Source organism: Hetaerina americana, unplaced genomic scaffold, assembly GCF_022747635.1.
Source record: "Hetaerina americana unplaced genomic scaffold, ioHetAmer1.1.p SCAF_55, whole genome shotgun sequence".
Taxonomy (NCBI): Eukaryota; Metazoa; Arthropoda; class Insecta; order Odonata; family Calopterygidae; genus Hetaerina; species Hetaerina americana.
Window position 1 is genome coordinate 1,984,715 of NW_027287150.1, and position 26,354 is coordinate 2,011,068.

The 26,354-nt window shown below is 43.6% G+C and overlaps 1 protein-coding gene across 1 annotated transcript in view; it reads left to right on the forward strand.

Moving 5' to 3' along the window:
- Positions 1 to 10,411: 10,411 nt before the first annotated feature.
- Myo61F (Myosin 61F) overlaps positions 10,412 to 26,354 on the forward strand; it is a 143,032-nt gene continuing 127,089 nt past the window's right edge. The window contains exon 1 of the mRNA XM_071593324.1: positions 10,412 to 10,775. Within this exon, the coding sequence (XP_071449425.1) occupies positions 10,650 to 10,775 (126 nt within the window). The 5' untranslated portion in view covers positions 10,412 to 10,649. The remainder of the gene's footprint in view (positions 10,776 to 26,354) is intronic.

Genomic DNA, 26,354 nt, shown 5'->3' on the forward strand with positions numbered 1-26,354 from the left:
CACACTAGAAAAACCCAAATCAACTCTTCTAGAAAAATCGATTGAAACTCCATAAAACGCGTTCGACTCTGTTTTAATGAGCCGGCTGGGCAGATCCAATAAAAAAGTTGCTTTTACAAGGTATGTGCGGAAATTATCCACCCATGCAATATTTTGAGAAAAATAGTCCACCTAAAACAATGAGAAGGCTTTAGTCCCTTTTAATGTCCTCCATTTGGGGCCCCAAACACTTATCTCAGCGTCTCTTCCACTTTTCAAAACAATCGTCGAAGTCCTAATTATCGAAATGATCACCACCAACTGACTCGTCGCATTCTCCTTTATCTCGTCAACGGACTGTTGGGAAGACTGGGCTTCTGTTTCAAGATCACAGCCGTAGATCCATGACGCATATCCAGTTATGACCGTTTTGGAAAACCTGGGTCATCGTTTGCAGCTTGGTGCAAGTCCACTTGCAAACTGCAGCACTAAATTCTTGACCTTTGACGCAATAGAGGGGAATGGGACGGTGAAGCTGGGGACCGTTCCGAAAAATGACTTCGACGAATGTTTTGAAAAGTGGAAGAGACGCTGGGATAAGTCTGTGAGGCCCCAAAGGGAGTACTTCAAAGTGTATTAAAGGCCTTCTCATTTTTCTATGTAAGCTATTTTTCTCAAAATACTGCATGGTTGGATACTTTTCGGACAGATTTCGTATGTGATAAGATAATCTATGGAGATCAGTGAATGCGTTATAATTTACATTGAACAGCTTAAAAAATTTCCGATAAAACACCGTTTTCGATGCAAGTACGCACCCCCTGCCACATACCCCAGCGGTGTGTGGCAAGGGGTGGCATAGCAGACTACTTTTAACCCAAAATACATTCCTCTCCTAGCCCGGCCGGACAACGTTATTCTAATCCCTTATTGTTTTTGGAAAAAAAAGACATCTTAAATCTATCTGTTCTGCATTTAATCTCTTTAATATTAACTGACATGATCCCGTCCACCTTAGTACGATGGGGCTAATAATACATTTTCATCATCACCGCCAAAGAGACCGACCACCTCTTATAATTTTGATACGCTACTCAGTTTAGCATGACAACGTTTTATTTAGAATCAACACCCACTACGCTGCTCATGATCCAATTCGGCAATCGTTCCAAGTCCAAGAGGATCCCATATATATTCTAAATGAGACCCTACGGCTGGCGACATTTGGAATGGGGGGAGGAAGAGAGAAGCTAAGTTTTAAAATCGCAACAAGACAAACGCACTTATGAGGTCATGAAAATCTCTCTTGCGACGAAAAAATAAGTCGGCATGAAAGAATCGTCACCCAGCTGTTCATTTAAATGTGGGCATCCGCCTTTTATTCTTCAGATGTGTCCCGCCGACGGTCACATCTGGTCGACTTGGGCCGCTGTCGTCCATCTCCCATACACTCCTCCCTCTCCCCCCCCCCACTCCCCCTTATTCTCCCATCCGACCTCTCCAAGAGTTGAACAAAAGCAAGGTCTTCACGACCAAGTGGATGCAAAGGAAGAAGGCGATGGCATTAGACGCCACGAAACCGAGTACAGGGCAACTGCTTAAAACACGCATGATGTGTACGAGATGTGTACAGAAAATAACGGGAATTTTTAAATTTCACGGGTTTGTTGAGTCCGATTGTCAAAAATGTTTTTTATTATTTTGGTGTACATGCCCCTGAAGTATGATAATATTTTCAGGTGTATTCATTGTTTATACTTTGTCAGTGGCAGCCGCCTCTAAGGTTAGACGTGTTTTGATGAGCTCGGCGATTTTCGTTTGTTAAAAAAACAAATGAATCAAAGAATTTGTATCGAGCCTTAGTTTCGACGTCATATCCGTGAACCGGAGGTTTCGTCACCTGTTATAACACGTTTCAGTCATTCTGCATCGTCTTTCACTTCATTTTTATTGACTCCTGAGCAACCAACTTCCATTCGAGGCTGTTTTTGTTCAACATTCAACAATTTCGGAACAGATTATGCTGTCACGCGTTTCACACCCAAAACATTCGAAAATACTATATTTCATGGTATGAGTCAATCGACATGCCAACATTATCAGCGACTTCTCTGATTATTGTGATTCGGCGATCATTCATAACCGTTTCTTACACTTTTTCCACGTTTTCATCGGTTGTTGATGTGATGTGGCGTTCGTCATCTTCAACGTCTTCACGGCCATCTTGGAAACGCTCACATCACACGTAAAACTCTTTTTTAACTCATAGCAGACTCACTTCTTTGGCCTCTGTTTAACATTTCACGCACTTTGTTACACTTTATTTGATTTTTTACATAAAATTTGATACAAATTCTTTGATCCATTTTTTTTAACAAACGAAAATCACCGAGCTCATAAAAACACGTTTAACTTAAACGCGGCTGCCACAGAAAAAGTATCAGCAATTAAGACAGCTGAAAATGTTATCATACTTTAGGGGCATGTTTACCAACATAATAAAAAATCACAGTGGACTCTCTATACCCACGAAATTTAAAAATTCACGTTATTTTCTGAACACACCAATTATTGTATGTTCATACCCGCCCATGAGTCTTACATTAATGTTTTCGTGCCCCTCTCTATCATTATCTAGTCCTACATATCCCTTTTCGTGGATTATACTATTCAGAATGTGTGATCACTTGATCCTTGCTTAATTATTGTCAAGAATGTTTTTATAATGCAAAGAAAAAGACAGAAACTAGTGAAATAAGTAAGTAAAAAAAGAGGGAAATGAAACGGAAGAAACTAATAAAAGATAGATCTCTTCAACTTTGAATATAAATAACATTTAAGTGAGTGGAGAGCTGTTCTACTGAACTAGATAGGGTCTGAAGGCCCGAGATCGATTTCGATTGACGCCTTTGGGTACTCCTAACTTCATTCAAACTGATGTTTGTAGCACCGCATCTTTTGGGGCGATAAACCAATAGCGCCGCAAAGGAAGGTCCGGAAACCCTTTGAAAACCTCTGCTAGTGCTAGGTTTGCTCTGCCTTCAAATAATTATTTTATTATCATTGTTGTTCAAAGGGTTAAGGTGGGTTTTGGATGGACACAGCATAAGTAATTGTGCAGAATATATGTACCTGTACCTCCTAACAGAAACACAACCTGACATCCTACTCTACAGCTAGCCCTTCTTCATCCCTGTGTACTTCCTCCCCCCCTTCATCCCAGCCAACCTCCCTATATTGTACTCGGAGTCTTCAACATCCCACTGCCGGTGAACACCCCCTTCATCCACTTTTCCTACCTCCATAGGATTTCTCCCAACAAACCCCTCTCTTCGCCCACCATACTAAGTACTTCCTCATTTGTTTTCTCCTCTGTCCATTTCACCTTCTCCATTCTTCTCCACACCCACATTTCAAAAGCCTCCAACCTACGTCCATCCACCTGCTTCAATGACCACGTTTCCGCGCCGTACATACGCCCTACGCTACATATCAAAGTTTTAACGAGTATTTTCTTAACATCCTTACTCAACGTCCCTGTCATCAACTCCCTCCTCCTTGTGAAAGCCTCTTTGCCTAGCGCAATTCTTCTCCTTAAGTCCCTACTACTTTGACCGTGTTGGTCCAAAACACTACCGAGATACGTAAACTGTTTTACCTGCTCTAGTTTTTGGCCTCCTATTTTAATGTTTAACTTAGCCTTTTTCTTTCTAGAAAATCGCATAAGTCTCAGGCAACTAGCGCCGCTAGTGGGCATCCGAGTACTAGTATACTAGTCCGAGTCATGGCCGCCAGATTGCACCGGTTCGCGTATTTATTGGGCAGACTGCGTATGGGCCTGATGCTTGTTTGAAAAAGGAGGAAATGACCTAAGAAAATTAACCAGAAAAGAAGAATGGCAGATGGTACGCGTGTTGTTAAATCGCGCCAATTTACGGCAATTGTTTATTTTTTCTAGGATATTTTTTAATCATCAATGGGATTTGATTGCAAGGCATCTTTCGCATGTTCTTCTGCTTTCTCCATCGTCAGTATTCTTAAATAACTGCCTCTTTCTTGCTCCGCCTCCCTTTGGCAATGCCATTATTATTCTCCTAGCTTTCTATTCCGGTTCTTCTTTACAATGGTAATTCTCGTTCTGAGCACCTTACTTCCTCTTAGAGGTCAGCTGGAAGAAGTTTTATTGTCATTTCTTAGTATGCCTTCTTCCCTGACCCTAAAGGACTTCTTTTTCCCTTGGGACCTCTGTTTTCCTTCTAATCTGTTGGAAGATTCCATTGCTTTCTTTTAATAAAACCATGAACAACCCAAAGGTCGGTTTCTACATCTACTTAATACCCCACCAGCCGCCGCAAGGGAGTGTGGCGGGGTGTGTTAGGGCACCACCCGTTATTAGGAAAAAAACCGCATGCAAAAACCACAAATTTATACTATCCACGAACGAAACATGGCATATGTACATTCATGCAAAAACCCTTACACCCCACACACATGCTAACACAGAAACTATTACCTGACATACACATGGACCTAGAAATAGACCCGATGTATTTGAAATGTTTAATGTTGTTCCGACTTGTAAATTCAATGGTTTTAATATTTCTAAAGTGATTCGGTTTCTTAATATTATGATTTCTGATTGTTTGGGGAAAGAATGAGTATTTGTATCCATCTCCCTACTCTTATCTTTGTGGTCTGTTCTACTCAAGTAGTTTGGGGTCATTGCTGTGGGTTTGGTAGGTGACGGTAGCGGTCATCAAGTACTAAACCCTTTAGGGCGTGTGAAATTCTCACATCAGGGTGTTAAGGTGGGGCAGTGCCTTTTCCTGGGTCGGTTATGGTTTCCCAGGAAGATCTTGCAGCCGAAAAATCGCAAAGCATGGGTGAACCCGAGGGTGCCCAGAGAGGCGTGCCCGGGAATCGAAACCCTGCTGCTGGAGTGAAACGCTCTACCCCTGGATTACCGCGTCCCCTTCTTTTTTAAATATCTTTTTTTTTTGCTCCAAGTTTTCTTTTCATTCATTTTTAGTCTTTACTATGATCCTGAAGACTAATGACGAAGACTGTAATTGAAGAATTTAGAAGAAGACTGATGTTGAAGACTGTAATTGAGGGGAGAATGTTAGGCAAACGAGGAAAGGGAAGGAATAGGATAGGGATGTTGGACGGGATGAAGGGAGGAAGAAAGTACTCAGAGATGAAGAGGGACCTGATATAGAGTAGGATGCTGGATTTTGTGTTTTGTTAGGAGTCACAAATTATTTAATTGGTAATTACGTCCATCCAAAAACCTACCTTAACCGGTAGATTACCTAATAAATAAATAAATAAATAATAAACTATGATCCTATAATTTCTTTCCATCATGTGGTTTTACGTATCATTGCTACCACGCAAAATACTGACCTTTTTGGGAGGGAAGAATGTGTGTGAATGTGTGGGCTTGTGAGCCCCTGGCGCGGCGTAGAGGGGAAGGAGGGAGAGGCATTCCCCCCCCCCCAAACACCCAAAGTGAACGAGACGCCTTCGTCCGCACCGCCGATTAGCATTTCATTCCAGTCCGGTCGCGAAGTGGATAGCGTCCCGAACGCTCCCTGCCGAAGAAAAAGAAGAGGGGGAGGCACAATCGCTCGCTCACAAGCAAGAACGCACACCAACGCGGCCGAACCACACACACCGAACTCCTTCCACCCACGCGCGAGGCTGGAAAAGGCCGGGAATGAGGCGCTCTCTCGCCCCGCGCCGCCTGCCTGCCTCGTCGGTCCCGTGAAGGGGGGTTGGGGAAGTGCGGGGTTTAAGGGAGGGGGCGTGCCGCCGCACTGGCGCACGCGGACAGCGAGGAGGAGGGAGCGGTCCTTTCCTTTTTCAGGGTCCGGCAGACAGCTGACCGAGGGGAGGGAAGAATAAGGTGCGGTATAAGGAGTAGTAGTATGAGGGGAGGGTGGAGGTGGCTGTGTGTCCGCGCGTGGATGGGTGAATCGAAGAAGGGCCGGGGTTTGAAAGCAGGGCGGAATGGTGAGTGAGGGAGGGGAGAGTTTTCAGAAGGAGGACGCGGGGGCGTTTGGGTGCGCTCAGAGAAGGGGGGGGCGGGTTGGGGGAAGAGTAGGTTGGTGAGGAGACCGTTGTATTCCGCATAGAGCGCTCGTCTCACTCTCGCAGGTCCGACGGCGAGACTCACGGCGTGAGTGCGAGTTTGAGTGCCTGTGTGGACTGCGCGCTGGTCATCTTTTATTTCCTTCCCTCCTCCGCCCCTCCCAGTCCACTTCTTTCTAATCGCACGACTTCGCTTTCGCGACTCCGTTGTCTCTTCTCTCCTTCCGCCTTCTCTCTCTCTCTTTAACTTTCCGCCTTCTGCCAGATGGGCATATATATTGTGTACACATATGCAAGCCAAACACACACACACACATATATATATATGTATATATATATATATATATATATATATATATATATGGCTCGCGGTGGCCAGGGGGTAGAGTTCGGACTGACCTGAGGGGCCCGGGTTCGATTCCTGGGCAAGGCACCTTGGGCACCTGCAGCTCCACCCAAGCTATGCGATTTTTCAGGTACCAGATGTTCCTGGGAAACCATAACCGGCACAGGGAAAGTAACTGGCCCCCCTACCCTGATGTGTGAATTTCACACGCCGTCGGGCTTAGTATTGGGTGAACTCTACCATCAGCTACTAAACCGACCTTCGGGTTGATTACTGTGTCTATGGTTTTCCATATATATATATATATATATATATATATATATATATATATATATATATATATATATATATTTATAATTTGGGCAGCACAATAGAACATAAATAAAATAGTAACACTTAAAAGGACACTAACATATTGTATATTGTTTAAGCTTTCGGCCTTCTTCGATTAAGACTGCTCGTGTGTTTTTATATGATCTATATACATATACATATATATATATATATATATATATAATTGTGTATATATGTACACACACACACACACACATATATATATATATATATATATTCACATGGAAATAGATATAAGGAAAAGGTACAGGAACAAATATAAAGGACGAACACAGGAGAGGTGGGGAAGGCGCAATCCAGCAGATCACAAGCGAAAAAATGTCCTTGACCGGGACTTGAACACCGGTCCTTTCGACTTGTCAGCCGATGCTCTCCTTATATCTATTTCCATTTGAATGAATATTTTTTGTCTTATGCGGGGATTTTCGTGTTTGAATGAATATACACATATTAATATATTATATGTACACATATTAACGAATTGTGTATATATATATATATATATATATATATATATATATATATAAATATATATATATAAAAAGAAGGTTGCTGGATGGTTTTTTTGTTTTGTTAGGAGTCAAAATATTTATATGGTAGTTGTGTCCATCCAAAAACCTACCTTAGCAGGGTAATTACCTTATCATAATTATATATATATGTATTTATACATTATATATAAATATACATACATAATATATACATATATATATATATATATATATATATATATATATATAAACTCGGGAGGCACCAATCACCCCCTTTCCTCCCCCACTCTTCCTCCCCCGCTGGTTCGAAAATAGATCAAACCGTCACGTCTTCTTTCAAGGTTCCCTCACGGCGAAGAGATCATTACGAGGAAGGGAAAGGAGGGAATATACAAACACGTGACCGGTTTTTACTGGTCCAATATTCAGGGAGTTGCTGTTCAGTCTAATATTCAGGGAGTTTTTTTCTCTCTTTCTCTCTCCAATCTTCGGTTCTCGTGCGCTCTAATAGGTTCGCGGCCGTGTTCACGAGCCTCTCTCTCGAGATTTTGAACTTGTTTCGTATGCGTATTTTGCGAGGGTCGGAGGAAGGAGAGAAATTTTTTGGGGCAAAGAGGGGGTGGGGTTTTTAGGGGAGACGGTCCGGAGGATGGGATAGTGATCCCTCGCGGAGAGCGAGAGTTCTTCCTCTTGAGTGTGAGATCCAGTCGAATTGTTTGGCCGTCGAGAGAACTCTCGACAAGAAAGAGTTTCTAGCAACGGAGGAGAGCGTTACTTAGTCTCTCTCTCGACCCCCGATCCTCTTCGTCCGCATGATTCTTTTACAGTTTCGTTTCTCACAAAACGCCAACGCCAATCTCCTTGCCCGCCTGAACGGCGTGTTTTGAAAAAGCGACGTCTCGTCTAAATGAGACAGCTTTTCGGACGCGCCCTCTCGACGCGTGACCCACACGATTAAAACGTTCTCCTAACACTCGTTTCCAGCGAAGCCGCTGAAAGTCCTCCCGTGCGACACACATGTTGAAATAAGGGGGGGATAGCGTTGGTGGCGCCGACATAGCGGGGTAACCCCATCGAATACGTAAGACAGAGCTAAAGGTAACGGCCCCGTCGACTTCGGTCGGTGTGCGACGACAGGCAGTGTAGTGGGCTCTTCTCTTTTTGAAGTTGCTCTTTCTCTCTCTCTCTCTCTCGGGGGAGTTCTCCTCCTTCCCCTCGCAGGGAGCTCTCCCTCCCCTCCCCCACCCTACCCTCTCCCCTCACTCTCTCTCTCCACCACCTCCTCCTCCCACTCGGGCCCGTCTTCGCCGCCGTGGTTGTTGGTGCTCTCTCCGAGCAGTAGTTGGTCTCGCGAGACCGAAGGAGTGTGTGTCTCTCTTCCTCTGTTCGCGTGTATCTGAGCACCCGGTCTCCTTCCCGTCTCGTGTGTGTGTGTGTTTGTCCCCTTTTACTTTCTTCCGTGGAGTGTGAAAAGACGTGTGTGGTTTGGGAGTGTGAGAGAGGGGGTGGGTGGGTGGGAAGGGTTGTTTCGGAACTGGAAGTATCCGACGGCGCGCAGGAGAATCCCAGTTTCGCAAAGTGAGTCTGTTTGTGTTTGTGTGTGTATGTGTAGACACCTCTCTCTCTCTCTTTCTCTCTCTCTCTCTCTCCTTGTGCCTAGAGCTCGGCTTTCTCCCTTCTCTCTCTCTTGCCCCACCCCCCTCTTCCCTCACCCAGTGGTGGGTTCGATTGTACGGTCGAGAGCAAGGAAAGAGTGTTCCCCCGGAGGATAGGTGTGCTGTCCCTCCCCCCTTCCGATCGCACAGGTGTTTCTACGTGTTTACGAGTCTTCCTTCCCCATTTTCCACCCTCCCCTTACACCGGGAGACACCGGGGGAGGGAAAGAGCAGTCGGTCGCGGGGAAATCGGAACGACCCGGCGTCGGTTGCTTTCAGGTGGTCTCGCGGGGTCGAAGGGGGGAAGGTTGATTTTCGAGTCGACTAGTTCAGGGTGGTGGGTGATCCTCATCCGCGTTCGCTCTCCTTATCTACCGGAGAGGAAGGAAGAGGCGGCGAACGCGACACCCACGCGTCGTCGCCTGCCCTCGGGGTGTGTACTTGGTGGCGCAATCTCCATTTTCAAATATCTCCACACACGACTGTCACCTTCGGTCACATATTAATTACATCCACACATACATACACATATATTTAATATATATATATATATATATATATATATATATATATATATATATATATATATATATATACATATGCAATATTTTAATATTCTACAGGACGAACGCCAAACTAAGTGGTGATCGGATTTTTTTTTCTTTCTCAAAAGTGTGAATATCCCATTTTATTTTTGTTTTTTAATGGTGCAGACGAATTTCCGAGTCTTTATTTCTTTCGACCCTTCGTGCCGTTCTTCGCTCCGTGCCGCCGAAATGCAGTCGTGAGAATCCAGTACTCCATTCACTCGGCCGCCGCGTCCCCCCTCTCGCTCCGTGCACACACCCACGCCCCCCCCCTCCCACTTTCCAATCTCAGGCGCGTGCCACAACCTCTCCGAACGGACCGGGCTGTTTTATGTTTTTCATTTATTCTGTCGAGCAAGCAGCATTGCCACACACACACCCACATATATGAGACGCAATGAGGGATCGGGAATTCTTTATCGCATGAATAGCATGCGACAGATAAAGACGAAATGAAGAGATATGATAGCTGAAAACCCCGGGATAAAGGGATTAATAACCGATAAACCGACGCAGAGCAACCGCGACCTCGTTCGCAAGAGTTTGTAAAGAGCGGTGGTGGAAAAACCACGCCGGTGGTGGGACGAAGAGTTATTTATATATAAAAAAACAATAACCGGTCGTGAAGGAGACGTCTGCTTTTCGGACAGGGCGGTGGTGTTCCTCCTCCCCTTTGTTCTGTGCCCTTCTCGTGTCTTGTTTTTTTTGGTGTTCTCGGTCCTCCACCGCACCTTGTTTCCGTGTGGATCCGCAGTGATCTCTTCCTTTGGATCGCGTGAGGGGGAGAGGAAAAGAGAGAGAGAGAGGGGGGAGGGTCTTAAACCACCCCCATCCATCCCGTCTCCCCGCCTCCTATGAGGCGATGCGAGTCGGTCGTGTGTGATTTTCTAGAATCGGCAGGCGGAGGCGGTGTCGGCCGAGAGGAAGGAGATACGGCGGCGTGAGGCGGTGGTCTGCGGGAGGTAGAGAGGGGCAGTGTTCCGGTTTAGCGAGGCCCGACGGACTGTGTTGGTTTGGAACGTCTAGCCTTCCGGCGCGTGGTCGGTCCACTCGCTCACCGGTCGGGGGTTCTCCCGCCGACCCGATCTGAAAGTCCCCCTTCTTCCCTTCATCCCGTCGTCCAATCCCTCGGGGTCAAATCGAAATGGAGCAGTCGCTGCACTCCAGGGATCTCGTGGGGGTCCAGGATATGGTCCTCTTGGAGGACTACACGAGCGAAGAGGCCTTCACGGATAACCTGAAGAAGAGGTTTCAAGAGAACTTCATATACGTGAGTGGACTCAAGTTATATATTTTTTTAATTTATTCCTGTGCGCTCCCGAACGTGTCCCAAAAGGTTTGACCCCAGCGCCCTCACCTTGCATGTTCTTATAGAATCGATTGGTGGAGAAATCCGAAATAGATTACTCATGGATAGGGAGAACTAGGATGTAGGCATTTCTTACAAACGGCACCTTACTCTTAGAAGACTATTCGTATACATATTACTCGGATAAGATTATGTATTTCTATTGCTATATGCATCCGTATGCGGATAAATGTTAAGGAATCGATTTCTTATTTTAGATGAGCGACGTATTCCCGCAGTTACTGTTCCTATCGACTCGCTGAAAGATTCTGTGCCGAAATAAGATATTTATGACAGCGCACATACAAACCCTGAGCTCGCGACCCCAATTCATTGATTTGTCCTTGATCTTGTGTGGCCATCAAACGCGAAACGTGCCTAAGACACGGTCGAACATAGCTCACACACCTTTCATTCTGAACGACTCGGTTCCTTGCGAATGCGTATGTGCTAGGTAACTAACCGTGAAAGAGTGATCGCAAGAAAATCACGTCCTTTTCCCAAGTCATCAATGAGAGACTTCGTGGAAATACTATGGTAGAATAATGTTTCCGACGCTTCGCCCATCGTTTGAAGGGTTTCCTTGGCCTGATTGGTATTTGCTGTCGAATAAACCTGAATCCAGTTCCATTTCCGAAATGGTTGTCGGGATTATCGCATAACCTCTGTATCGAACAACAGTGACTCCAATTCGAAGTTCGCTTCCAGATAGAGTTCATTCCAGCACTCCAAAAATAATAAAAACCATGCAATCCCGGAAGATGTGTAATTGTTGTCCTATGGGAGGATTGGCAGCTGAATAATCTTTCATTATTATTTTTAGGTCATAAATATAGATATATAGATACATAAACGTCGGTTATTCGGGAGAAATTGAGACCATACGGTTCCTTCTTCCATTTAATCCTTTTTTAAGTACATGCTAACAATAATGGTAATAATAAGAGGAAATATAAACCGATATAAAATGAAAAGAAAAGAATGGTAAAGTCATATATATATACCATAAACATAGTAATCAATTCGAAGGTCGGTTTAGTAGGTGATGGTAGAGATCACCCAGTACTAAGCCCAACGGCATGTGGAATTCGCACATCAGGGTAGGGGGCCAGTTCATTTCCCTGTGCCGGTTATGGTTTCTCAGGAAGACCTGGTACCCGAAAAATCACAATCAGATTGGATGGAGCTGCAGGTGCCCAGTGTGCCTTGCCCGGGAATCGAACCCGAGCTCTTCCGGTCATCAGTCCAATGCTCTACCCCTGGACTACCACGACCCATATTTTATATATATATATATATATATATATATATATTATATATATATATATATATATATATATATATATATATATATATATATATATATATATATATATATATATATTCGAAATGGAACGCTCTTCGGCGACGCAAAAATATATAAAAACAAAGATGTAGATTTTTAAACCATATAAACACAAAAAAAGGACTCTCACATATGTTTTGACGTTTCGACGGCAACGCCGTCGTCTTCAGAATGGCGTTCACGGGGAAGAGCGGATAGGACATGTGCGGGGGAGAGGTGAGGGAAGGAGAGGTAAGGGGCCAATAGGAAATGAGAACAAGGGGGTGGGACGAGATATATAGGCAGCCATATGATGCATTCAGTGGGCTTGGTTCAGCCCCGGCGGTTTAAATGGCTGGGCCACCCAAATACGCGCCATCTCGCGGGTTCTCACCTCTATTATACGATCTCGTACTAGCAGATTTGGGAAGGATTTCAATCACCGAAACGGAGAAGCAGTCTTCAAAAGATTGATTGTGGGAAGCAGTGTGAGTAGGGATGGGATAATTAAGGAAGGTGGAAGATTTGGTGGAATATCGGTGGTTATTCATGCGGAGGGAAAGTGTGGTCGTGCATTCGCCCACGTAGAAGGCAGGGCAGAAGTTACAAGAGAGGCAATGTATAATATTTTTTGAGGTGCAGCTGGCGACCGGTAGGGAGTTGATACTAAGTTAGGGGGAGGGTAACTACATATGTGAGTGTCCTTTCTTTGTGTTTCTATGGTTTAAAAATCTATAACTGTTTATATATATATATATATATATATATATATATATATATATATAAAGTAAGAAAGGGAGATCTATGCTAACATTTAGAGATAAGGCGGGTAAGGTAATAGTTGACACAGGAAAGATCCAAGAGACATAGAAGGAGTATATGGAAGAACTGTATAGTAAAGAACTTCGACCAACAAAGACATCGAAAAAGAATATGACGTAGAGGAAGACAGCTTAGGTCCATGCATACTAGACAATGAGATAGAAAGGGCATTAAGGGAGATGAAACTAAATAAGGCCGTGGGGGTGGATAACATTCCCGCGGAACTATTGAAATGCTTAGGAAAATGTGGAAGGAAGAGGCTATATGGGCTGATCCGTAGCATTTATGAGGAAGGAATATGGTCGGAAGACTTTGTGAGATCAGTTTTAGTTCCTATTCCGAAAAAGGTAAAGGCCACGTCATGTGAGGACTACAGGACAATAAGTTAGATATCCCACGTAGCTAAAGTTGTTCTCAGGATCATAAACAAAAGGATAGAGAGTAGGGCAAATGATTACTTAGGGGATGATCAGTTTGGGTTTAGGAAGGGGAGAGGTACGCGTGATGCCATTGCAGTAATGAGGTTATTAATCGAGAGGAATATAGAACACAACCAGGAGGTATTTGCCTGTTTCGTGGATTTCGAAAAAGCGTTTGATAGAGTGAATTGGGAAAAACTAATGAGTATATTGCAGAAAATAGGAATAGATTGGAGGGAAAGGAGGCTAATCCGCAACCTGTACATGTCTCAGACTGCTCAGGTGCACCTGGGGAACGGGGAGTCCGGTTGGGCAGTGTTAGGAAGAGGTGTAAGGCAGGGTTGCCCATTATCACCGTTGCTGTTCAACCTGTATGCAGAGAAAATCATCAAAGAGGCATGGGAAGAACTAGAGGTAGGAATGAAAGTGGGCGGGGAATTCGTAAAATCAGTTAGGTATGCTGATGATCAAGCTTTAGTTTGTCAGTCAGCCAAGGGGTTGCTAGCATTGCTGAGTGAATTGGAAATTCAGTGCAACAGGTATGGGATGAGAATCAATATTAATAAAACAAAGGTTATGCGATTCTCTAGAAAGAAAAAGGCTAAGCTTAACATTAAAATAGGAGGGCAAAAACTAGAGCAGGTAGAACAGTTTGCGTATCTCGGAAGTGTTCTGAACCAACATGGTCAAAGTAGTAGGGACGTGAGGAGAAGAATTGCGCTAGGCACAGGGGCTTTCACAAGGAGGAGGGAGTTGATGACAGGGACGTTGAGTAAGGATATTAAGAAAAGACTCGTAAAAACTTTTATATGGAGCGTAGCTATGTACGGTGCGGAAACGTGGTCACTGAAGCGGGAGGATAGACGTATATTGGGGGCTTTTGGAATTTGGATGTGGAGAATGATGGAGAAGGTGAAATGGGGGCGAATGGGGGGTATGGTGGGCGAAGAGAGGGGTTTGTTGGGAAAAATCCTATGGAGGCAGGAAAAGTGGCTGAAGGGGGTATTGACCGGCAGTGGGATGCTGAAGACTGCAATTGAGGGGAGAATGTTAGGCAAACGAGGAAAGGGAAGGAACAGGATAGGGATGTTGGACGGGATGAAGGGAGGAAGAAAGTACTCAGAGATGAAGAGGGGTCTGTAGAGTAGGATATTGTGGTTTTCTAGGAGTCACAAAATATTTAATTAGTAGCTATGTCCATCTTAAAGCCTACCTTAACCGATAGATTACCTAATTTTATACATATATATATATATATATATATATATATATATATATATATATATATATACACACACAATAAAAGAAACAAGTACAAGATGTAATTTTGTGGGAAAATCCTAGGGAGTTGAGACATGAAGACCCTATTAAAGCCAGAAGAGGTCTGGTGCCTGGATCTTCTTCGACATTTTCTGGTCTTCTCCTTGCGTATCGTCTCGGTACCCTGACTTATTGGGGTCATCGTCTTGTTGTTAGCGTTACCCATGTTGTCTTTCCTCTGGGCATCAATCAAAATCCGTCCTTCCGAGCGTAACATCCGCTGCGGTGAGTGAGTCTAGCGGGAGGGCCCTAACTCTAGACCAAGGGATGAAGAGTTCAGCTGAATTTAATTGGATATCGTGGAACAAGTATTCTCGGTGAGGGGAGGAGGGTGCACTCTGGTCAATCGCCGCAGGGAGACTTGTTCCATTTCTCATTGGCGAATTATCCTGGCGAGGATGGGAAATCTGGAAGGGAAATGCTTCGATCTCGGGTTTTATTCATCCAATTATTTCGGTTTGTCATTCAAATTTTTCGGTCGTGGCATAACAAATTCAGGAGTGGAGGTCGGTGGAGGTCGCTGTGATTTCCCATTGATATTCGAGCGTAACCGATTCAGACTCGTGGAAACGTCGCGGGATAGGTGGAGATAAAGGGTGTGCAGGTGTTTGCGAGCTCTGAACACACACGCCGATTCAAGCGTTGTGTAAAATCCAGACTCGTAATTTTAGGAAGAAACTATGCATTTATCTTGGCGTCTTATTTTGCCGAGATAAACGGGGTGTGTGACTCTGGGTAGATTCAGTGAATGTATTTTTTTTATACTCGACAAACCACGGTAGATGAATCTAAAAATAATAGAATAAACTTGTATTTTTCAACAATAGATGATCAAATAATTTTTTACATACAAAATTTTTTGTTCTAAAGGTTGTTTGATTGGTTGGTTGGTGGTTTGATTGTTAATTGGTTGTTTAAAACAAATAAAAAACAATAAACACAGTAATCAACCCGAAGGTCGGTTTGGTGGGTGATGGTAGAGTTAACCCGGTACTAAGCCGTATATGGCGGGTGAAATTAACACATCAGGGTATTAAGGGAGGCTAGTTCCTTTCCCTATTCCGGTTATTGTTTCTTAGGAATATCTGGGAACCCGAAAAATCACATAGCTTGGGTGAAACTGAGAATGCCCAGTGAGTCTTGCCCGGGAATCGAACTTGGGCTTCCTCCGGTCGGTAATCCAACGCCCTACCCCTAGACTACCGCGACCCACCTTTTTTTTGATACGAGTATATTTTAAGGAACATAAAAATGTATATTATGTGTATAATAAGGGCAATAACGTATGATATTCTTAATTTCTCTGTTTCCGTTTATCTCCTCGCCTTATTTTTTTCTAAATAATGCCCGCCGCGTTCGCGAAAGGAAAGACAGAATGAATATGAGTGAGATTGGACGGAATACGATGAAATTTTGCAATTACGATGAGACATGGGATACGTCAGAGGCATGCATTGCCCGAAATAAGTTTCAAAACCACCTTCATCGGAAATGGAATAATCGGGATTGCAGCGTTCCCTTGCGCAATCGCAACTCTCCCCTCCCCCCGCCCACGAGAACCGCGATTATCTCAAGAAATTTTGGGCCCAAGGTTGCCAGCCGTCCGAAACTTCCGTAGAGTCCTTATAAGCGTGCAAATATTCCCCTATGTGTCTAACTGTATTCAGGACCCGTCGAACAATTCTAGAGAATTATATGAGTAGGCACTACCTTTCTGATCAGACGTCACGAAACATGTTACGGAACTACGAGGAATTAGGAAGGTACTTACCGTTCTGCTCCTGAATAAATTGGGTGCACGTCATGATTTACCTGAAAAAGTATTAAATGGTAGCATTAAAAAGTAATATTTTCAATATTGCGGGTCGCGGTAGTCCAGTGGGTAGAGCATTGGACTGCTGACCGGAGAGACCGGGTTCAATTCCCGGGCAAGCCTCTCTGGGCACCTGAAGCTCCACCCAAGATATGTTATTTTTCGGGTTTCAGATCTTCCTGGGAAACAATAACCGGCACAGGGAAATGCCCCCCCCCCCAGGCCCCCCTACCCTGATGTGTAAATTTCACACGCCGTATAGGGCTTAGTACTACCATCACCTACCAAACCGACCTTCGGGTTGATTGCTGTGTTTATGGTTATGGTTTTTTATATATATTGGATAAGGATAAATTCATTTTGCAACAACATGGACGAAAACGAGTATGCGTGCATCCTATGCGTAGTTCGAAACTCGGTTTCAGGTCAAACTCGCGGGAATCGAACTCCAGTCCTCCGGATTCTGCGGACGAATGTCACAAGCCCTGTATAGGTCGACTCGCAGGGATCAGTGCGACTTGGTGAAGATAAATGTACGAGGGTAGGCTGAAAACTAATGCACACATACTTGTAGACCACACAATGACCTTCAGAACTCTCCTGGTGGCATGTGGAAGTAACATTCCCCCTCAACACGAATACGCAAGATTGAGGTCGTTATAACTCGCGTTGACATTGAACTAGAACACGTCTCCATACTTCCGCTTCTCAAAATACACTGGATGAATGTAAGGACCTCAAACTTGCGTGTTGATGGGGAATGTTACTTCCACATGCCGCGAGGAGTACTCCTGAAGGTCATTTTGTTTGTGGTCTACAAGCTGTTGTGTGCATTAGTTTTCAGCCTACCCACATATCATGTTCTCGGTCTTTGATGAAAGAGTACACCTATTCTTTCTGTTTAATCTTACCATATTTCGCGTCAATTTCGGGGGCGGTTTGAAATAATAAGACCACGAAAATCTGATCATACGAATTATCTCAGTGGTCGGTCATCACTTTTTAACATTGATGCTCAAACTTATGACTCTTTCCACCTCCGTCCATTGCCACGTGACCCACCGCTCGAAGTTCGAGTCGAAATGCGCAAGCGCCGTTAAACCTTGAAGGGAGTTGACGAGAATTCCGTCCCGAGTGCATTTCACGGTGTCCCGTTTATAGTAAGTTTTAGTATGTCGCCTGTTTTCCTCGTCCTAGCAAGTGGTGAGCTCCCAGCGAAATCTCGTTTGTCCATGTCGCGCGGCGTTAAAGGGTTTTGTGTTGCCGTCGAAAGATCGTGGGTTCGAGTCGCGGCCCCGTGCCACAAATTACGGCGCATTTAAGCCTCACCAGGGAAACGTTTTGTTAATTTACTGCAGTTAACATCCTCCGGGGGGAAGTATTGTATACATTTAAAAGCGGAAATGCTTAAGGCGTTCAATATTGCGTGAAATTCGCGCGCAAATTCACTTTGATATTTTCACGTCACATTTTTTTTCAAATGAGAAACTGCAGACGTAAAGGGAGAGGGGAGGGAGAAAATACGCAAAACAGCACACTCCGCAAGATTATGTGGTTCCGATTGGTGGGCATTCAATTCTGCGTAGTAAAAGTAAGCGTACGGTATTGACTCTGGTAATGCATTTCATGTCGCATTTGTTTTTTTTTGTTAGAGAAATAAAAGAGTGAAGTTGCGATATTATCCCCTCCGTAACAAGCCCATATTTCACTCAAATGAGAGACTAAATCACCATTTTTCCATTCTTTACCTGAATCAATTTAGGCGTTAAATGTCTTCAATTTCTTAGAGTTTCTAAAGACGTCAAATCCTATTGAAATATTACGAGGGTCATCCGGAAAGTAGTACCCGTTCGTGAAATAAAAAGACAAAAGTAAATATTAACAAACATAAAAAATTTTATTTGAAAGAGGATACTTTAAACTACTTCTCAACATAATCTCCAAGCAAATTAAGGCATTTGTCATAACGTGTGACAAGTTTCTGTATTCCTGCTGCATAGTCCTTCGCCGCCAGCTCATTGAGATACGCGAGGGACCCATCTTGCACAAATTTTTGCATAATGCAGATGGTGTTTAACAATTTCATGAAAAATTGTTCGAGAAACATTGGGAAAATGCTCACAGATGTCATCAATTGTGACGCGCCGATCGTTCCTCACGAATTCGTCAACTGAGCTCACCAGTTGGTCTGTAATGACAGACGGTCTCTCCGAACGCTCATCGTCGTGTGTGTTCCCCATCCCCATGTTGAAGTTGCGACACCACCGCCGAACAGACGACTCGTCCATTACATTGTCTCCATACACCTCCTTTAATTGGCGATGAATATCACATGGGCGAACGTTTCTTGCATTGAGGAATTTAATCACTGCCCTCACTTCACAACTGGCGGCGTTCTCAATTTTTTTAAACATTGTAAACAATCACAGAAACAACACAGGCAATGCTAGCGTCACGCAACTTGGCTCAGAGAAGGCAGACAAGCCACTGAAGCTATCTGACCTCGTCCAGCGGCTACTCGCGTCGTCAGCACTTCATGCGGCACGAACGGGTACTACTTTCCGGATGACCCTCGTATATGGGTCGCGTTCGGGATGGTATCTATCACCGTGACCCAGTTTACCTCTTGAAAGTACTCGATTATTTAAATACGCGTGCTGTGTATTTTCCCTGAAATATTTCTCCTTGTTGGTTTTTCCGTAAAGAATTGAGCCCAATGAAGCGGTATTTATCTTTGCCCGTGTGGGCGCAGTGGGATGATAAGTGTCGATTAGGAGCGCGCCTGACCCGCATTCACGAGTGACGAACCAAAATGCACAGGGACAACATGGCTGCGCGGAAAGATTCGCTCGAGAATTAAATCCCCAGAGGAAATTATGAGTTTCCGAGTTTTGAATCGTGAAAACGAAGCAAGATGACGGTGATTAGGTTTTATTTTAATTCGCCACTGAGTAGCACTCCCGAGTCCATCCGTATTATTGATCCGTTTGTGGGACTAATTTGTTTGAATCCACATTTTTATGCGGATGCTAGAATAACACTACTATCAAAAATGATCATTTATTCAACTCCCCTACGTTATGCATTAGATTTGACTTGTGCAAACTAGGAAGTTGGGGATTACGTTGTTAATCATCATCATTGGCCATCGCCAATCCAGTTCACGCCGCGGTGTAAATTATAAACTATGAGACCACGTTGAATGACATGTTGAATGACATGTTGAATGCCTACGAGTAGTACTTGTATAATGCAGCTGCCGTACTAGATACGTCTGACTTCATTCATGGAGTGACTTATTTTGGATAGTTGTCACGCTCTGATTCACTGGAAAACAATACAAGCGTCACAATTTGTTTTAAAGTTTTTAATTGATGGTAAATCCTTCTTTAAAGCTTAATGGGACCGATTCATGTGCTGACATAAGATGCGGTCTTTCTTACTCTCTACCATACGTGGCTCATTATTGTTAGACCTCGTGATGGAGCCACGAAGGTTCACATCGATCAGTGAATTTCAATTTAGGAAAATATTTGCATGATTTCAATTGGAGTACAGAAACTTTTACACTTCAGTTTCATGTTTCATGTAGTTCAAAATACTGAATCAAACGTCCAGGATTAACTATTATTAAAATATGCAGGATAAATGGTCGCTGACTTAGCAGGAAAAACCACATTATTCATTAATCTTCGCAACGTTACTATCATGAGTAATCATATGGAAATGAACACCCTCCCAAAACTCGGGCTAAACATTTATGGATATCAATGTTAAATTCTTCTGCCGCCATGAAGTGCTCTGGCTTCGCAATCTTTTCCGATTTCAGTCGAGATTGACGTCTTTGGTTGTCAAGCTTGCCAAACAAATAAACAAGTTTCGTAAATAAAAACTAAACTTAGATTCGGCCATAACCATACCCATTAATCCGGTCCCGCATAATAAGATATTTAAATTTCCCATCAAGGCGATTGATTTAGTTTCCGGCGAGGGTCGTTGAACACCCTGAAAGTGTTAGAACCTGCTGTTTATTTGATATGCAGTGTCTTTGTCTTTAATTCTAGGTCAATCCATATACGTAACACCTCCTTGTGCCCGATTCTTCTATTCGCCATTTGTGCCGTGCCAATTATACCATTGTTTTGGAACCAATGGTTGTTTTCCCGGATGGCCGCGAAGTTTTTCGTTATGAAATATTAATTTCTCGTACGTCCGTCACGTTGACGGATAAAGAGGTCAAAACTTGCCCCGTTTAACGTGCAGAGTCGCATTTCATGCCCGTATTTCCTTTCGCTTCTTGCCGAGGGGATTGCGTCACGTCGAGAGATGTCATGCGGTCACCATTCCAGTGTTTTCGCCCCCCCCCCCTCTTTACTGGAAAGCAGTAATCGTCACAGATATATGTTTCTTTCGAACTTTAGTCTAACATACGCTGGGGACGAGCTTTAACTTCGATATTCTCTTCTCCCCACATATCATGAAATTGACTCCGTAGTCACTGGTAAGATACGTTTATTTGCCGACGATGCAGTGGTTTACCGTGATATCTGTAATACTGAGGACACAGCAGCTTTATTAGATTGCCTCAGTGCTATACAACGCTGGTGCGACACTTGGTAATCAGAATTAAACTTAAAAAAAGTGCGTCGTCATAAATATTTGGAAAAGGAGCAACTCCCGCCCGAGCGCCTACTGCATCGGGAACGCCGAAATGGAATGTGTCGACTCGATTAAATTCTTAGGCGTTATTACCCTCTCTCACCACCTCTCCTGGGTGAAACACATACGGGGAATATATGGACAAGCTAACAAAAAATTAGGATTTATGAGAAGAGCACTGGGTTAATGTGATTACGAAGTCAAAGAGAAATGCTATTTGTCGCTGGTTAGGCCTCATTTGGAATATGCTGCTAGTATATGGGATCCTCACGAAGTTGGATTTAATGCCGAATAAATCTCGTGCAGCGTAGAGGAGCTAGATTTGTAAAACACTGTTATGATAGACGGAGTATCGAACCAAAATTATTGGAGGATCTGGGTTGGCAATCATTCACGCAGGGAAGGTTAAATTACAGATGAAATCTTTGGCATAAATTGGAAGGACGTCTCGTTAAAAATATATGATTACCCCTGTTGTACTACGGTAGGAGAGATCATGCTAGTAAAATTATAGAGATTAAGTGTAGAACTGATAGATTTTAGATGCCGACGGTGCTAGGGGGGGGGGAAATTATTAGGCTAAAAACTATCCTGTGCGTATTCACCCCTGCCCCACACCCTAGCGGTGGCTTTCAGGGTATTAAAAGATACTGAAAGCCGCCAGAATTGACGTTCAAAACGTCGGCAGAGTAGATTACGTAAGCGTCATACTCCGCGTAAATACAAAATCCTCAAATGAAACTCCAACTTCCCTTTGAATATAAGAATTGCTCTTTGAATTAGTTAAACTTTTTTAATTTGCGGCTGTTTTTTTGTAAAAGAAATATCTTTTTAGAGATATCTCGGGAGATAACGGTTACAGATAAGAATTTACCGGCTTTCAATTTTACGAAATATCTTAAGATCGTGATAAAGTGGTTCGTATTCGATTCTGTTGGCTCATCCGTCATGATCGATAACTTTAATGGCCACGAATGAATTTTTCACGATCTTTGAAGAAGAAATCAATCAGGCTGATCGTCTTTCGATTTATTTTGAAGATGAGTTGTTAAATATTCAGGGAAAACAGTTAAAAATGTATTTGCGTGTAGAGGTCAAAGTTGACATAAAGAAAGACGCATCTCCCCATATTTTCTCAATCCGTCATCTGTCCACGTATTCCCACCTCGTAAAGTTCGGTTTTGTTAAATGAAAGGTAGAACTAACCCCAAAGAGTGTTTAACTCTAATTATCACCTTGTTTTTGTTTATCGCAACAACGCTCTTTTGTTGCGCAACGATTTCACCATCCGAATGGCTATGCTCGCACCTTACTGATAGCTGCATACAACTTGAAGAGAATACAATATGAAGAGTCTGAGCTAAAATCTTTCTCTTACGTTTTTCAGATGATATCCATAGCACTTGCTTGTGATAGTCATTATTTGATACGTGTTAAACGGAAACTTGGCCTCTGTGACACATCTCCAATCAGTCGCCCCAAAATTGTTGTTGAATAAAGTACTAAAAACCTAAGTAATTTGGTTAGTAACTTGGGCGAGGTTTTTCGCGAGCTATTTTTACTGCTATTCCATCGGGGAAAGTGCATGCAATCGAGGCATTATTCTTTTTCAAATTTGGAATTCAAGAGATTAAACTCGAAGCTTCCGCAGAGTTCAGTTCTTCCGCCGACTGGTTGATACGACCCTCGCGGGGGGTGGTCTCGTCGCGCAAGCCGGGTGTTAACACATCCGGAGTGGACGATGCCACTGCCGCCATATTCTCGGAATGATGCCAGAGAGAGCGGGGAGGCGACCTATGATCCATCATGCGACGTGCCACCATCCCATTCTCGCCCACTACGTACTCTAATGGCGGTATCATCTTCCATCCTTACGTATTGGTTTCCGAAAGAAACCTTTCGCACTATTCCTATTCCATCTCTGTATGTGGTGGGTCGTGCAGGTGAGGCTATTCGTACCTGCATGCTACAGAAATGACACCTGAACTGTTTTAAGATTGAATATTTTATAAAGATTCAGAACAAACGAGTTTAACGATGACACTGAAGGAATTATAATGGCCCCCCACTACTTAGGTAGATCAGACCACAAAGATAAAATAAGGGAGATAGATTCCAGGACAGATAGATACAAATACTCATTCTTTCCCCGAAAACTAACAGCAATTATAATAGTAAAGTAATCAAAGTCACTGTAGAAACATTAAATTTACAAGTTGGAACAAAATTAAACATTGCAAAGACATCAAGCATATTTGTAAGTGCATGTGTATGTTAGCTGGTATTAAGAGTGCTAGCTTGTGTGTGGGTTGTAAGGTTTTTTGCATGAATGCCTACCATCTTTAGTTCATGAATTGTTTAAATGTGCGGCTATGTCAAGTGATTTTTTGTCTTATTACGGCTGGTGACCTAACACCCCCCGCCACACGCCCTTGCTGTGGCTTTTGGGGTATTGACTAGATGTATGTGTAGATTTTGTAGTAATTCCATATTCCAACTTCTTGTTATAGTAAACTTACGAAAGTAGCGTATCCAAAATATTGGAGGTGCTAGGCTGGGAATCACTCCCGGAGCGAAGGTTAAATTACAGATTAAATTTCTTGCATAAATTGAAAGGATGATGTTGAAAATGTATTATAACTCCCATTGTACTACGGTAGGAGAGATCTAGTAAATAAACCTAGATAGATCTAGTGTAGAACTGATAGATTTAAGATGTCATTTTTTCCACGAACTAAAAGGATTATAATAACATCGTCCGACCGCGGTAGGGGTACAAATATTCGGGTCAAGTATGTGTGGCGGGTAGTCAACCCCGCCACACGCCCTGGCGGTGGCTTCTAGGTTACTACAGTAAACTAACTACTGCTTTGATTCATTTTGATCATTATTTTCACTGTAATTTATTGTTATTTTGCGCGTTACAAATTATTTACAAATATAAATGCTGCTCTTCTAGGAATGTTATTTGGTTTTTATAATTGACGGAAGTTCTCTACCCTATTAAAATCTTTTAAAACCTTTTAAAGTCTTTTTGTTCGACCTATGGATTGAGAACTGTGACATTTATAATGCACAGCAAGACGTCGCTAGATGAGTTTAGACGACACGTTGCAGTGGGCCACTTTTGAACGACAAATGCCTTCTCCCTCGCGTCATTCCGGTCCAACATCCCGAAACCCTAACACCTCGCTTGTTCCAACATTTTCCCTTCTATTGCTGCGACTTCCAGCATGCCATTCTCTCTCAATAGCATGCCTTGCATCCTCCTTTTCTATCATCTTTGAATTTATTCAAGCCACAGCCTCCTCCTCTTCCCCCTTCCAAATTGTGTTTTATCCCTTTGTTTGCTTATTTTAGTTGACCGACTGGATTGTCTGGTGGGTAAGACGACCCTCCCTCCCTCCCCCTTACCCCCCTTTTCCCCTTGGTCAGTTCAAGTTCAGTCTTGAGTAGACATGAACGCATGGACGTGAAAGAAAACCGGCTATTTAGTGAAAACTGGCGATTCGTCCTCGCGATGTTAAGACGACCAGTGCCCCCAGAGTGACTCCTCGAGATGTCGCCCTGCCTTTCGAAACATGTCTGGAACTGCAATCTACATCTACGTCTACATAAAACCCCGCAAGCGCGTGTGCGATAGGTCACCACCCGTAAAAGGGAACAAAACCACATGCAAAACCAGCTCATACGTGCGAAACCATACCCACATTGGCGTATACATTCATGCAAAAACATTTCATTCTACACGCATGCAAATACATATGCTATCATCGAACAAATAATGGCCCAAATTCATCATCAGGTCAAAGGCGATTATGTAATACATCGTAACCCAGTCGTAAAATAAAAATTTTATCAAGTGGAAAAGTGATTCGATCAGTTATTCAAATAATGTTACCTTAGATTGCAGTATGAAAAATTATTCAAGTGCAATTGGACAAGCAAGAAGGCGTAATTCCACTACTACATTGACATGTAACATACAACGGTCTCCTCCCCCAAGGATACAGGTAGGGAACGTGACCCAACGCTGCATTTAGCGGGAGGGTCCCCCTCCACGGAGAGAGACGTGGGACGGAAGGGGAAACTTTAAAAGATAAAATATAGTACAAACAATACCGTAAAGAATACTACATTATTTAAAGGTATTCTAATGTGGTCATGCGGGAAGATAGGTTTTGACAACAAAACACACGAGGTTAATGAAAGTGCATGCAATTGAATAGACCTAATGATCCCCTAGACGGTGAGGGTGGAAAGTGGAACTTATGCCATCTATAATCTTGCAATTCGTCAGTTTGACATGAAAATGTTCATGTCTTTTGAGTAGTAGTAGTTTTGAGGGGAGGCGACCGACAGCCAAGGTCATTTGCGCCATAGGGGATGGACAGGAAAGGAGGAAGGGTGGAGAGAAACCCGGCGTCGGCATTAGCCTACTCTTTACGAAAGGCGCCAAGGGGTCCACAGTTTAACGTCCCATCCGACGGACGGCGTACTCACTCAAAGTGCCCTCCACAAAGCACCTCAAGTAGGGATCGAGATACCTCTGAAAAATATTCAACACCGCCGGGATTTGAACCCGCGCCCTCAGGGTGGGAAGCCAGTACGTTAGCCCCCGCACCATCTCGATCCCCTCGGTCTTTTGAGAAACTACAAAATAACCACTCGGTGTTCAATTATCACGAAGATTGAAACCTATTAGCTACTTCGTTGTGGGTCATTGCCAGAAATTATTCTAAAAATATGGACCTCGTTGCAATTAGGCATGTGCCCTGGTGGCAACGGTCAAGTCTGGTCAATGGTCACTCGTGAAACGCACATACATACATACACAAGAAGAACAGATATGACACAAAGTTCTCTTATGTACAATGTCACTTAACAGATTACCAACCGCACCTTTGCCATCACACAATAACTAGGTTCACACCACACATACAGCGCTCCGACCTGTGATGGTGACGCCTCTTAGTAACGGTGGGAAGTGGCGTCGTGGTGACGTAGGCGGGTAGGTATCTGTCGAGCCGCATTGCGGAAGGCGATTTCGGGAAATAAGCATTCCATCCGAACCGTTGAGTCGCCTGTTCGGATATCGAGTCCATCCCGTGTACCTTTGTGGACGCGGAATAAATTCCTACTCA